The sequence below is a fragment of the Macrobrachium rosenbergii genome, chromosome 46 (assembly GCF_040412425.1).
Source record: "Macrobrachium rosenbergii isolate ZJJX-2024 chromosome 46, ASM4041242v1, whole genome shotgun sequence".
Lineage (NCBI taxonomy): Eukaryota > Metazoa > Arthropoda > Malacostraca > Decapoda > Palaemonidae > Macrobrachium > Macrobrachium rosenbergii.
This window is the reverse complement of record NC_089786.1, coordinates 20,181,881-20,196,065: the sequence shown is the minus strand read 5'-3', so window position 1 is coordinate 20,196,065 and position 14,185 is coordinate 20,181,881. Positions and strand designations below refer to the sequence as shown.

The following is a 14,185-nucleotide window of genomic DNA, read 5'->3' as shown; positions in this document are numbered from 1 at the left end:
CCATCTCCCGATAAATCCCCCTCACCTAAATCATCCTCGGGTCGTAGAATATCCCGGAAACAGACACTTTTCGATTATAACATAATTAAAAATGCTTTTTGTCTCTCCTGCCCTCCCGTTGGACTTGGATTCTCCTCTTCTATGGCCGCTAAATACCACTTCCCGGAACCAAATACAGATGACAACGAGGTGAGTAAGCCTTTTCGAGTTTCTCTTTTCTGGCAGATTGTGATGTTTCTCATTTACTTGTAGCTAAGTACTTGCGATTTGTTTGTGACATAGTTGGTATGTGATGCCCTGTACAGGCGTCATGTGTCTCAATTTTGCTATTCGTAGTCCTTCGTTTTAACATTAATAAGTATCATTTATATAAACTGTTGATGAGCACCACCGAAAACCTAGCAGCTTTATGTACGTCTTCATGCAAAAATTAAATTATTTATAAATTTATCAATTTTGAAAGATTTGGACTGTCATTTGCTTGGCAGTACTTATTGTAAACGTGTCTCTCAGTTTTGCATACTGACATTACTCCTATTTCCGTCGTCATTTTAGCTCTGTGTTTACCCCTTTAATGAATCATGAACGAACTCTGCTTTTTGCTATCTTTAATTTTTTTGTCAAGAGTGTTCATGGATATTCTTAATTATTCTTGCATTTTTATGTCTCATAAATGCATATTCTCTAGCGGGCACTGTTTGTTGTGAAATGCAATGGCCTGCATTTTCTTTTATAGTAGCCTTGTGATTCAGTTAGTTTTTCTTCAACCGCACTCCGTAACCTTGTGTTTACGGCGAAGATTATTTGTAGTTTCCTTTCTCGAAAATTCAGTGTACAAGAGTAATGATGATAAGTAAAAAAAGCGTCAAGTATGTTTCTCATTAAGACACGTCAAGTAGGCTAAGGTAAGTCGCGTACGTGTCCCTTCTCAAGTTAATTAATTTGTACCCGCGCGCACGCACGCACAGAGCACTTGTTTTCATTTGGTTTTCAGTTCTTCAGCCACTTTATTTTTGTTAGAATGATCTATCTTTTTTTTTTTTTTTTACCGAGTGCCATGTTCAATCTGTGCATGTTTGTTCAATGCTGAGTAGTAGACGGATTAGTATCGAAGGAGTAATATGCCGGAGATGCATCGCAAATGAGTGATAAATCGGAAGTAAAAATTACAAGTAGTGACATATTATGCTAATGGTACTCTCAAGGATACAGCCCAACCTAGCCTACCCTAAACCCAAGGTGCAACCCGCTACCTGCCCCGGGCGGGTTGAACCCCTTTAGTTGCATTGCTAAGTTTTAAGTTCGCATTCTTTGAACTCTGCAGGTTTATCACTTTTTTTTTTTACACTCCTTCATCATTCTCTCATTGGAACACGATGGATTGATTAATTTAATAGTACAAAATGGGGATTCAATGGTACACAATGGAAAGTGCCATTACATCCTGATGTTGATAAGTGGTGATATTCTCTTGCTTAATGGAAACTCATAGCGTAAATCATGACTGATTGTTTTGAATGACTGGGTTTCAAATGACTTGTTTTAAAGTGTTTGCTGAAGTGAAGTGGCGGTTCCCATTATATAAGTCACTATGGTTAGTAAAGATAATTATTAAGGATTTTAAATAGGTAATTCACATCTTAAGAGAGAGATTCTTCATGCAGATAAGCTTTTATGAAATATTGTAAGGTAATATCTGAGCATAAACTATTTTAGTAGAATGATTGTAAATTGTTTTTAATAGATCTTTTCTTCGTCAGTCACATTTAGTGAGTTATTTTTGTTCCATGCAGCGCACATAAAATGAGTTCTTTTATTATATCGGATAATTTATAAGTGCAACTAATTATTTGTGTAACAGTTTGATGAGGAACTGTTATTGATTATGCGGTAAAATCGAACCGCTTCCGGAAGGTGCAGGATGCATTGCAAAGCACTAATTATTATGATGGTAAAATTTTAGTTACTTTTGTAGCTGTCTGATAGTCATGATATTTCAGTCATTTGCTTTCGTTAGCGCACTCGGTTATTTTAAGTCAATTTCGGGTAATAAACTGACATTTTTGAGCTCTTCTGGGTACCCCACGTAGGGGAATAATGCTGTCAGTGCACTTTACTTTCATTCCTGCCTCCTTTCTTCCGTCTTGCTGTCCACCCACTCCAACTCACTCTTCGCTGTCTTAAGTGTTGAATGGCTGAAAATGACCCAATGCTTGGCATTGTAGCCGAAATTGTCATAAATCAGATTCTTCTGGGTACGTTTATATTCACTTCACATGAATTACTGTTTGTATGGAAGGTTCGTTATTTTAATTTGCTTTCGTTCGTGAAGATGATCAACGCGAATTATTTTGAGGTAAGTTAAGTTGAAAATCAGTTTCTTGTCTTTCATCGTAATGGAATGCTTTTGTTTTATTTGTGGTTATTTAAAGACGTGTCCTAAATTATGTAAAGAAGCTTATTTTATATGAAGAGTAGTAAAGAATTTTCCTTTGGTCATGAGATGAATTAGATTATGTTCGTGACCATGGCGACAATTTTTTCTTACTTGTGATGATATTTTATTCATGACTAGTTATGCTCTAGACAACATTGGCATTAGATTAAATCCAGAAGAGACCAACTTGCGACAAGCGCGACCGTAGACTGTTACCTATAAGTCTCTCATATTTAGGTTTCATAACTTACATTTCTGAGGCTTATTTTCTAGATATTCACAGAGGTTTAGGTGTCCTATGGCAAAGGTTTTGTTTATGCATTTTCAAATATGGTTGTTAGCCTGGAAAAAAAAGATTGTTCAGTATGCCGATGATGCAAGACTCGTGGGTGTAGTAAAGTCTCCACTTATGAGAAATGAAGCTGCCTTCAGCCTCAATCGGGACATGGACCGGATCAGTGAATGGTGTAGTCGGTGGGGTGAGAGGCTGAACTCCAGTAAAACGAAAACACTATTGAACAGCAGATCTCACAGATTTCCCACCCCATCCTCCTCTTCAGGTGGATGGAACTTTGCTGAATGAGTCTGAACCTTTAACTATTCCAGGTGTAACTTTTGAATCACATCTTCCTTTTAAGAAACATCTAATGAAAGTTCAGCAAATACCGCACGAAAGTTAGGTATTGTTCGTAAGGCCTCATATATTTATAAGTGATGAAATCAATGCAAACTGTTTTAGGTCATTTGTGCTTCCTTTATTAGAATACTGTTCTCCCGTGTGGATGTCTGCTTCTTCCAGTATCTCTTTTAGATAAAGTGGTTCCTGGTGGTAGGTTTCTGTTTCCTTATATTAGCAATTATGACTTGGACCATCGACGGATGGTCTCTTGTTTGTCACATTTTCATTAGTTGTACATTAACAGAGATCTTTCACACTCGCAATTGATCCGTATCTCCCTTTCCTGCCGAGAGCAACCAGATTCGTTGAACACCAGCACCAATATGCAGTAAATGTGCCTCGCTGTTCCAGTTCCAGAGGTCCTTATTCCTCACACTGTTGGACTGTGGGACAACCCCCCAGAGGATGTCGTGCAATTTGAACTTCACCCTAATACAATTCAACTTGTATCTAAATATTTTACTTACTTTTTATTTATTTATTTATTAAGTTGTTAATATATCTGTTTTTCTAATAATTGATCTCCTCTTTGTGTATTTTCCATTACCTTTTGTTGCTTCTTTCACGTCAGTGCCCTCTGTGGGTTTGTTCCATATGAATAGGGTTCATCTTTTGAATGATAATAATAGTAATGATAAATAGCCTAGGCCTATCATGTCTAGCGTTCCTAAGGATTATACTCTGGAACCCTTTTTTGTTTTTAGATTTTACTAGTGACGTGATTGTTGACTGAGTAAAAATAGTTTAGCACGGAGGTGATGCGGCTCAAGGTGAAGGTATCCACTGTTCACCGAATGCAAAATGAAATTGCTTGGTAACCGTGACAGATTTGATGCGAATCAGCAAGCAGCGTAGTCAGTGGGAGCAGAGACTGAACTCAAGCAAAACTAAGGCCATATTGATTAACCGATTTCTCGCTATGCTCTCACTCAGGATTTCACTGTGCATAGGTGATTCACTGCTTAATGAATCTGAATATTTGACGCTATTTTGTGTTACTTGTAACTGGAAGTTTTCCTTCCTGGATTTGAAGAACAATATAATGCTGCCAAAAAACATGCTATTATTTTTTTAATTCTGAGTCTAAATGACCAAAACGGTGGTTTCAGTTTTTCTAACAAGGCTGTTTACGATGCAGACCATCATCTTTCATCCTCTTTTTTACATTATAACATTAGAGAACTTCCGCTATTACCTGTGGTGTGTGTTGGGCCTTGGGAATTGGTGAGCCGTACCCGTTAAGTAAATTGTCGTTATCTGTATTATGTTGAGGTGCCATGGTATCCCACCGCCCTACCAGAGGTCCTTTGAAATTTCGTTTCATGACCGTGACATTTTCTGAAAATTTTTCCATTCTAGTTTTCTCAACAACTAGTTATGTATACATGGATTTTTTTATGGATTCATTTCTCTACCTGTTCATTGCATTATTTTAATTTTGCTATTGCCCTTATTCTCGTTATTCTACAAGAGCATTCTGTTCTTGGAAGCTTTCACACGAGGTTAACGGAACATTTTGATTAGTTTCACAAGAATGAATGCTATTTACGACAATAACAACAATGATAATAATATCTGCGTAATAAAACGCAGTGCATATCGATGCATATATTTTTCTGTGCGTAACAACGATGGCTCAGTGCTAAGAAGCCCCGTGTTTAGACTTGACGTTGTTCAGCCTGGCGTGACACTCTTTCAACATTGCGCCTTTATAAATATGCTGAATAAAAGTACGTTGGTCTGACCGTTCGTAGTGTACGTTTCTTCCTTATGATGGGCGCTTGCCATCTTACATGACTTTATTTTTCGACGGAATGAATAATAATAATAATAATAATAATAATAATAATAATAATAATAATAATAATAATAATATTAATAATTATTATTATTATATTATATTATATTATTATTATTATTATTATTATTATTATTATTATTATTATTATTACGAGTTGCTCTCTTCTGTATACGTATTGATATTGAAGACAAAGGATTATAAAGACATTCCATGCTCGTAAGGTTATGTACACACACACACACACACACACACACATATATATATATATATATATATATATATATATATATATATATATATATATACATATATATAATAGTGTGTGTGTGGATATGTACGTATGCGTGTAGTCCATGTATGAGCACATCAAGACCTTGGCGCTCACAGTCACAGACAATATTCTTCGTACACGGAGAATGACACCAAGACATATGACCACTTCAGCAGCGTTGTTCATTTAGATTTCAGAGTCATCTTCTCGAGTCCTCCAAGTTAAAAGTGAATAATATCAACATTTGCAAAGTCTGACAGAGACAACTGACGTGTCCACAAGAACTCAGAAAAGAAAAGGAGAAATTTTCCCTCTGAACAGTCGGAGCAGAGGATGTTTTTGTGGCCTGGTTTGGCCTCTTCATCCTTCATTATTCTATTACTGAAATTGTCCGAATAAATCAGACGTTAAGAATAGGGATCAGTGTGTTTATTGTCCATGTTTGTCTGATTACTTTTCTTACAAAGCCACAAATAATTTTCTGTGTCGACTTTGCGCCTTTCAGTTACAGCGTTTGTTATTTGTAACAACTTTTAGATTTTTAAAAATATGTATGTCTGTTAATATGTCATTTGCCGAACACAGAATAAGTTAACGAGGAAAGGCGCAATTGATTTTTCTGTACAGCGAGTTTTCTGTACAGCGTATAATGCTGTATGCAACTCTCAGCCACGGGCCATGAGAACCCCAGCAGCGGCCCATGAAAATTTCAGACACGGGCCGATGGTGGCCTGTGTTGTTGGCACCTATGGCGGTGCCAGACGCACGATCGTGGCTAACTTTAACCTTAAATCAAATAAAAACTACTGAGGCTAGAGGGCTGCACTTTGGTATATTTGATGATTGAAGGGTGGATGATCAACATACCAATTTGCAGCCCTCTACCCCGAGTGAGGGCGGACAGAAAAAGTGCGGACGGACAGACAAATAGCCATCTCAATAATTTTTCTTTTACAGAGAACTAAAAAAGAAAAAGATCAATGACAGCCGTAATGGAAATAAAAAGACACAGCGGTCTAAACAAGCCAGGACACCTGAATTTCGCAAAACATAGTCGGAGCCAAGACGCTATTAAGTGTAGTTAATAATAAACATTCTCTGGGCTTTTGAGTAGGCCGGACAGATGCTTAGACTCCGTAAGTTCTCTTGGAAACAAAGCCTCTGTTCCCAAAAGGAAATTCTGTCAGGCTTATGATGAAGCTTGTGGGCGAGGGGCGACCTGTTGCCGTCTCTGCCTCTGCATATAAATTTTGTCTCATTTGCATAATTCCTGTCCAGTGGGAATATTTTAACACTCTTCAAACCGAACGGTTCTTGCCATCTTTCTCTTCCTCAGAGTAAGTCGTCTGCTTCATTTAATGTCTGTGCATTCTTGAGAGAGAGAGAGAGAGAGAGAGAATATGATGATAATTGTTTTAACTGCATAAGTCTGTGCAACTAAGGATATTGGGAGAAGGTGAATTTTCACTCGTGACTGTGCGGTGTTTTTCTGCGTTATCAAAACATCTCGGGGACAGATGAATGGTTTTGATGATGTTTGGTGGAAACATTTTTTTGGTAACATCCTAAAGATAACTAAGAGTTATTGAATATCAATAAAGACATGACGTTTTGTCGCCATGGAAACCATCTCACCTGTTGTAAAGTATGGGTATTTTTTAAATACGTAATGCTCTGTAATTATTTGGTTGGTCGTTGGTTTTCGAGTATCATGTCTTCAAAGGTCACTGGGCACCTATTATGGTGCTCAGTCCCCTCCGTAAATAATACCGGAATTAACTCCTCTCCGTAAAACATACCATGAATAGCCTCTCATGTGAACCCTCCAAGTAGTGTACTGTAGTCTGTTGACTTTGAACCCTTTCTCATTCTGAAAAGAAGAGTCAGTTGAACTGCAAACCCACATCTGAATGGAACATTCCCATTTTCCTTAGTCTTCCCGACATCGTACAAATGAACAGATCGATTTTCCATCTTGATCTCTCCCCTTGCACGTCCTGTTAAACCGGAAATTCATATCATCTTGGCTCTGGGGAACCCAAACCTAATTCGGAGTTTTCCAACTAGCTAGCCCGCGATCGAATGAATTCAAATAGGCAGCTACAGGATCTTTTAATGCATTATACACAGAAGAGCATTGTTACGTTGTTAATTACTTACATATTTTACTTTAGAGTGTTTGACTCACTCCTCGCTATAGAAGTTCCCGTCTAATTGGAATGTACACTATGAAATGTAATGTTGTTGTAAATCATTTTCATTGTGCTTGTTATAAGATGCGTTTCCTTAATTACCGTTTAACCCTGATCATCCGAGAATTTAAGGCTTTCATCATCGTATCGCCTTGCTGCATTTTTACCGGCACAATTGGCAGCGTTATTTTATATAGCATACATTGTATTTAAGAAGGTCAAACTTTACACAAGATCTCTGTTCTGGGGGTGTCCTGTGACGTGGCGGAGATATATGTTTTTACCGAGCGCTCTTGCTTTATTTATGGTGCGTCGTTCTAACATGATTGTGGTGCTTAATATGGCTCGTACGTTTCATTATACTGGTATGAGTCATTTATATTTTTTAAGCTGAGTAGATAGTTGTACTGAAAAAAAGTCTTAGTGATAGAATAAAGAAGAATATTTATTTAGCTTGAAGGAAAAGAGAAAGAAAGATAACTAGGAAGGAGAACGAAGATGCAGCCTGAAGGGACTTGTAGATTCGCCTCCAGGAGAAAATGAAAGGAATCGGGCAAAACGGAAGGAGAGAGAAAATTTCAAAGGTTAGTGAGCAGAGGGACCAACACCGAGTAAATGTGAGAACCTGATTAATAATACCACAAGATTTTGAGCTGTACGAGCGAAAGTCTTCTCTCCATAATTTAATAGACCTATAGGAAGAATAATACCCTTAGAAAAAGAGCTAGGCCACCTTATGGTCGGTATTAAGGGCGATTTAGATCAAAGCTGAGGCCAGGGTCACTGAACAGAGGATTTCACTATGACTCAGCTTAGCTGAGAATGGAAACAAAGAAAGAAGCATCCAATCACAAGGGCAATATAATGAACAATGATAAAAAGATCGACGAAGAACTGAACTTTCAACAGGAAAAAAATGAGGTTAAGGACGCAGTTATTTTAACTCTGTGATCCCTTCAAGGCAAGTTTGAAATAATATGAACCCCTATAATGTTTATAGATAACAGGCAGAAGTTTGTTTTCATTAAACAAAATCAGAGATGGATAGGAGAGTAATCATATGTGTTGGATGAATTAGTGACCTTTACAAAGTTAAAGGACCCTCATTTAGATATTCTTTCAAGATCACAATTTGCTTAACAAAGAAAAATATGATAGTTATTCAGACTCAGACGGGGAAGCAATGGAAAAACGGGTAAATAAGGTTGAATCATCATCAGAAGTTTGAAATGAAAAAGCCTGGATCCAAATCAAGAAAGAAAGAAAAGATATTCTGATGTTCTGCCGAGATTCGATCTCGTGTCCGGGCTACAGAATGAGGTAATGATAATTACCTGGGTATAGGTTTATTCCCCCTCATTCATACTTGTATCTGTCGAATTCAGAGTACAGCTTGCACAGTATGTTCTGGTAACAGAGTCCTATGTGCGACTTTGCTAGGTCTTAGTGCTGTAAAGAACAATGATACAAGATTCAGTATCAGCAAAATAGGAGAAAAGGTATCAAGTTTCCTGGTGACCCAGAGTGAGAGTTGGACTGAAAGTTTTTTATAAAAAGCTTTAACGTGAAGGCTTAGAATGATCATCTTCCTGTGGAACTGGTCGAACTAATGTATGTTTCCAAGAGGAAGGGCAGGTATGGAGAAGGCAAGAAAGCACTGGATACGTCAATTTTCGAATTTCCTTAGCCTTGGTGCTTTGTAGCCTTTAAAGAAGCAAGAACTCTTTGGACCTCACATTTTAAGGTCATAGGAGTAGAGATAGGACAAGAGGATGAGGATCAGAGGATTTGTTAAGAGAAAACTTGGCCTGGAACTGAAAGCTGAAGAGCGGCTATTTTAGCAACAGAGCGAGCTATGGATCCATTAAGACAAGAGAAAAATGAAAGTTGGATTTGGTGTTGTCGAGAACTTTATTTGCAAAGGTCCAAAATCTTTTTTCAGTGGAAGAAATCAAAATACTCGATGTGTTTGCACAATAAAGCACTGGTGCATTTTTGTCAGTATTAATGAGCTTTTGACACTAAGGTCTCGTATTATTGATAAAATATTTGAGGAATAGTTGTGCCAGAGCCAAGGGTGAACAGACTACTGTTTCAGTAACTGAAAATATGACCTTATTAACTTAAAGGCTAAAGTTCATGTTTGTAGAAATTTAACTATAAAAGTTCATGTGTTGTCTGTCAAGGAACCCGTGGTCTGCTATTATATGAAGCTTGTGATCGTAGAGAGACAAAGGTTCAGGATACTGCAATAAGAGTGGCCAAAAGACAAGTAGGAGACATTTTTTAGTTGAACAGTTGGAAGGCTTAAACGGCAAAGCCACAACGAAACATATTTAATGTTCCACAGGATTAGGCAAAGAAAAGGTCAAAGCTTCATGTTTTCACAAGACTGGGTAAAATGGAGAGAGTCACTGCAGCACAAATTAAAATGTTCCGTATGGAAAAACCCATCTTTTGGTTGAGAGGAAAGCAACCATTTCTGAAAAGAAATAAAGTACTTGAGGAAGGGACCAGGTTCACAGAATGTGGCGAAATATAACAAACATAGGGAATAAAAGAAGTCATAAGAAAAATATTAATGCTTTCTGATATGAGAAATGGATCCGTAGATTGAGTTATGAGTATATGATGTTACACAGTGCATAAACTTAGCATTTGAAAAGAAGATATGAATCGATTACAGTGGAAGATTTTAATGATAGTAGCAAGTAAAAATATTCTTTCAGAATTTTCTTAGAAATTTGTTTAATTCATTTTGTCCAAAGTACGTTTTATGTTTTGTACAAAATAATTAATTAAGTAATCATGTTAGAGAACACACATTTTTACATGCTTTTATTTAGCTTTATGTCTGTCTGTCTGTTTGGGTCAAAACTTGTAACTCAATTTTCGACCTGTTCCCTTCGTCTGATGGACTTGAAATTTTGCATTGTTACTCAGTCCCGGTGACAATGCAACCTTACATGATCAGTAGGTCAGCAGTGACCTCTAGTGACCCTACAGTGACCTCTCCCAGTATCTCAGGATTTATATGAAATTCTTCGGATTTTTCATACCTTCTTTGACTTGGTAGAATAATTTAACAACTCTACGGGCTTTTCAAACCTTCTTTAGTTCGACAGCATATCACGTTCATTTTTAGTTACAGACATAAATCGGTTACAATTTCTGTCAAAAATAAGTCTAAAATAAAAAAAAATATAAAATTTTTTTAATACACGCTTTTGTTAAAATGCAGTAAAAAAGTAAAAAATAATTTTTTGAGATACCAGGATTTTCTTACAATTATTCATGTCTACAAAAATAAAAGCGTGGACGTCAAACATGGAAGGAAATGCTGCAAGAAATGAATATATATATATATATATATATATATATATATATATATATATATATATATATATATATATATATATATATATATATATATATATATATATATATATATATATATATATATATATATATATATATATATATATATATATATATATATATATATATATATATATATATATATATATATATATATATATATATATATATATATTTCTTTTCTTCTTAGCATTTCCTTCCATGTTTGGGCCCCACGCTTTTATTTTTGTAGACATGATTAATTGTAAGAAAATCCTGGCGGGTCTCAAAAAATATTTCTTGCTTTTTAGTGCATTTTAATAAAAGCGCGTTTTAATTTTTTAATTTTTCTTTTATTTTGCCTTTTCATTTGGTGATTTTCCAAGTTCTCAGTCACTTTTTCCTATTTCTTCATTTCCTGAAGATATATGTTCACCAATTCGAATTCTATTAAGAGGAGTCTATTGGCTCATCGCTGCTAATTCTTCATTCCTCTTCACAGCAAATGACATATTCTTACGGGGTTTCATGTCGAGAAACGGAGTGTTATGTGGTGGACAACATTTGACACGGGATGAGTTCGCCGAGGGTGTTCCATTCGGTTTTATGAATTGTTTGACAAATATTCTAGTGTACCTTAAGTAAATTTGTACTATTTAGTGAAACGTTCCTGTTATCATAATTTATTGATATCAATAAATAAATGTAAATAAATGTAAGAATAATTAAATTTTCACCACCTGAAGAGCTGCAACGTTTTACATTAAATGTATATTCGTTGTGTATAATTCACAAGGCTTTTTTCTAGGGTATATTCATAAAAAATTGCAAACACCAAGTTTTATGGCAAAGCATTTAGGAAAGCAAAAATACCCAGAAGTAAATGCATGTCACCATCATATTATGTTGTGGTGACAACCACCCGTATTAGTATGAAACCTGGTTACTGTAATCATTTTTACACATGAGATTTATAGAAAACGGTTGTGAAACTCCGTAGACTTTATTCGCTCTTCATTCCATTTCATGCCTCGGCTATCGTTTCAATAGTTATTTGGTCTGATATCAGTGTTAAAACTGAAGATATATCCCCCGTAGGGAGTAGTGCCGTCAGTGCACCTTACGCGGTGCTCTGTAGGCATTACTTGAGGTTCTTTGCAGCATCCTTCCGGTCCCTAGCTGCAAACCCTTTCATTCCTCTCACTGTACCTCCATTCATATTCTCTTTCTTCCACCTTATTTTCCACCCTCTCCTAACAATTGTTTCATTGAGCAACCGTGAGGCTTTCCTCCTGTTAAACATTCCAGCCCTCCTTTACTCCCAGTTTTCATTTCAGCGCTGAATGACCTCATAGGTCACAGCGCTTGGCATCAGGCCTAAATCTCATATTCCAATTCCAGTTCCAAGGTATGTCATTACTGACTCGACAGTAATGTCAACCAATAGACTAAATAGCATAAAAATTCAGTTCATATCCGTCAGGTATGGCAAATGGCTTCCTTGGAGTGAAAAGGCCCCATTTTTGTCAGTAGCTCTGATTGCGAATGGAAGTACTTATGCCAGAATGTTAACAGACAATTCTTAACGAAGGAAGATCTCAGGACTTTGGAAACTGAATAAGCAATAGTTTTGCGATCAGAGATGAAATGAGAAGAATAATCAGAGTGATTATGTTTACTTGAGGAACTCGGTGCCTTGAGAAAATTTTTGTGCGTCACGTTTTCCACAAAGAAACGTGAGGCTGGGTGTCATGCAACTCTCGGCAATACTGTTTCAGTCGTTTCGGAGAGAAAAGTGTCCCGTTTAGGGCAAAAATTAAACGAATAAAGCTTTGAAGTAAGAGATGTGTTAAAAACAAAGTTAATTTTGATACGTCGTTGCGGAGAAGCCAGGAAACTTATAGCCATTTTAAGCAGGCGCTCGAAGTGGCAAAGATGGATAACTCGTTCATGCAAATGGGAAATTTCTCAAGATTGGAATGACTTTTGCATAAGAACTTATCTTCTTCCGTCGCAGGCGGACTAAGAGAAAACTTATATCAGAATCTTTTTTTCCTGTTGAGTGCAAGATTTTGTCGATACGGCAGTAATTAGATTTTCATATGAACCGGTTACATATAGAGTAAAGATTTACTGTCAACTATATCAAAACCTTGCTCTGTATGCAGAGCAAGCCATATTTCCAGTTTTCTGTATTTTTTCACTCTGTATCGATCATTTATTTGTAAAAAAGTTTAATTGAATATTACAGAGGAATTAAGTTTGTACGTCCAGTGTGATTGTCTTTGTTGCTATGCAAAAACCTTGAGTTTCTAAGACTTCTTTGGTAAAGTCTGACTGGGGGACTTGGTCTCAGTCATTTCATTCCATTTCCCCAGTCGTTATAAAAGCTTCCATCTCTTTCTCCCCGTTCTTATTTTTCTTGTTTCCTTCGGGCCTGGGCTGGATAAGTGCACTGAGCTGCTACATCATCGTCTGCATTTGGAGCTATCATCGATCCTTTGTTTCCTCTGCTTCAGGTACTTTTGCCTGTATTTAATCTTTTTTTTAGCTATCCAGGTCCCTGTTGTCTTTACCGTTTGGTTTTAGTTGTTTATGTCCCTGTTGTCTTCAGCTTTTTAGCTATGTAGGTCAATGTTGTCTTTAGCTTTTTTTAGCTGTGCAGATCCCTGTTGTCTTGAGGTTTTTAAAGCCATTCAGGTCCCTGTTGTCTTTAGCTTTTTAGCTGTGCAGGTCCTGTTGTCTTTAGCTTTTTTAGCTATGCAGGTCCCTGATTCATTTAGCTTTTTTTTAGCTATGCAGGTCCCAGTGGTCTTTAGCTTTTTTTTAGCTATTCAGGTCCCTGTTGTCTTTAGCTTTTTTAGCTATGCAGGTCGCTGTTGTCTTTACCTTTTTAGCTGTGCAGGGCCCTGTTGTCTTTAGCTTTTTTAGCTATGCTGGTCCTTGTTGTCTTTAGCTTTTTAGCTATGCAGGTCCCTGTCGTCTTTAGCTTTTTTAACTATGAAGGTCCCTCTTGTCTTAAGCTTTTTTAGCTATGCAGGTCACTGTTGTCCTTAGCTTTTTAGCTATGCAGGTCTCTATTGTCTTCAGCTTTTTTAGCTATGCAGATCACTGTTGTGTTTAGCTTTTTTTATCTATGCAGGTCCCTGTTGTCTTAACTTTTTTCAGCTATACAGGTCACTGTTGGCTTTAGCTTTTTTAGCTATGCAGGTCACTGTTGTTGTTAGCTTTTTTTAGCTGTGGAGGTCACTGTTGTCTTTAGCTTTTTTTAGCTATGCAGGTCCCTGTTGTCTTAACTTTTTTTTTATCTATACAGGTCACTGTTGCATTAAATTTTTTCAGCTATGCAGGTCACTGTAGTCTTTAGTTTTTTTTTAGCTGTGCAGTCATTGTTGTTTTTATCTTTTATAAGTATGCAAGTCACTGTTGTCTTGACCTTTTTTTACCT

At 36.7% G+C, this 14,185-nt stretch overlaps 1 protein-coding gene across 1 annotated transcript in view; it reads left to right on the top strand.

The window, feature by feature from the left end:
* The window catches only part of Sep4 (septin 4), a 169,082-nt gene that overhangs the window by 23,343 nt on the left and 131,554 nt on the right, over window positions 1–14,185 (top strand). The window contains exon 2 of the mRNA XM_067089645.1: window positions 179–189. Coding sequence (XP_066945746.1) covers window positions 179–189 — 11 coding nt within the window. The remainder of the gene's footprint in view (window positions 1–178; window positions 190–14,185) is intronic.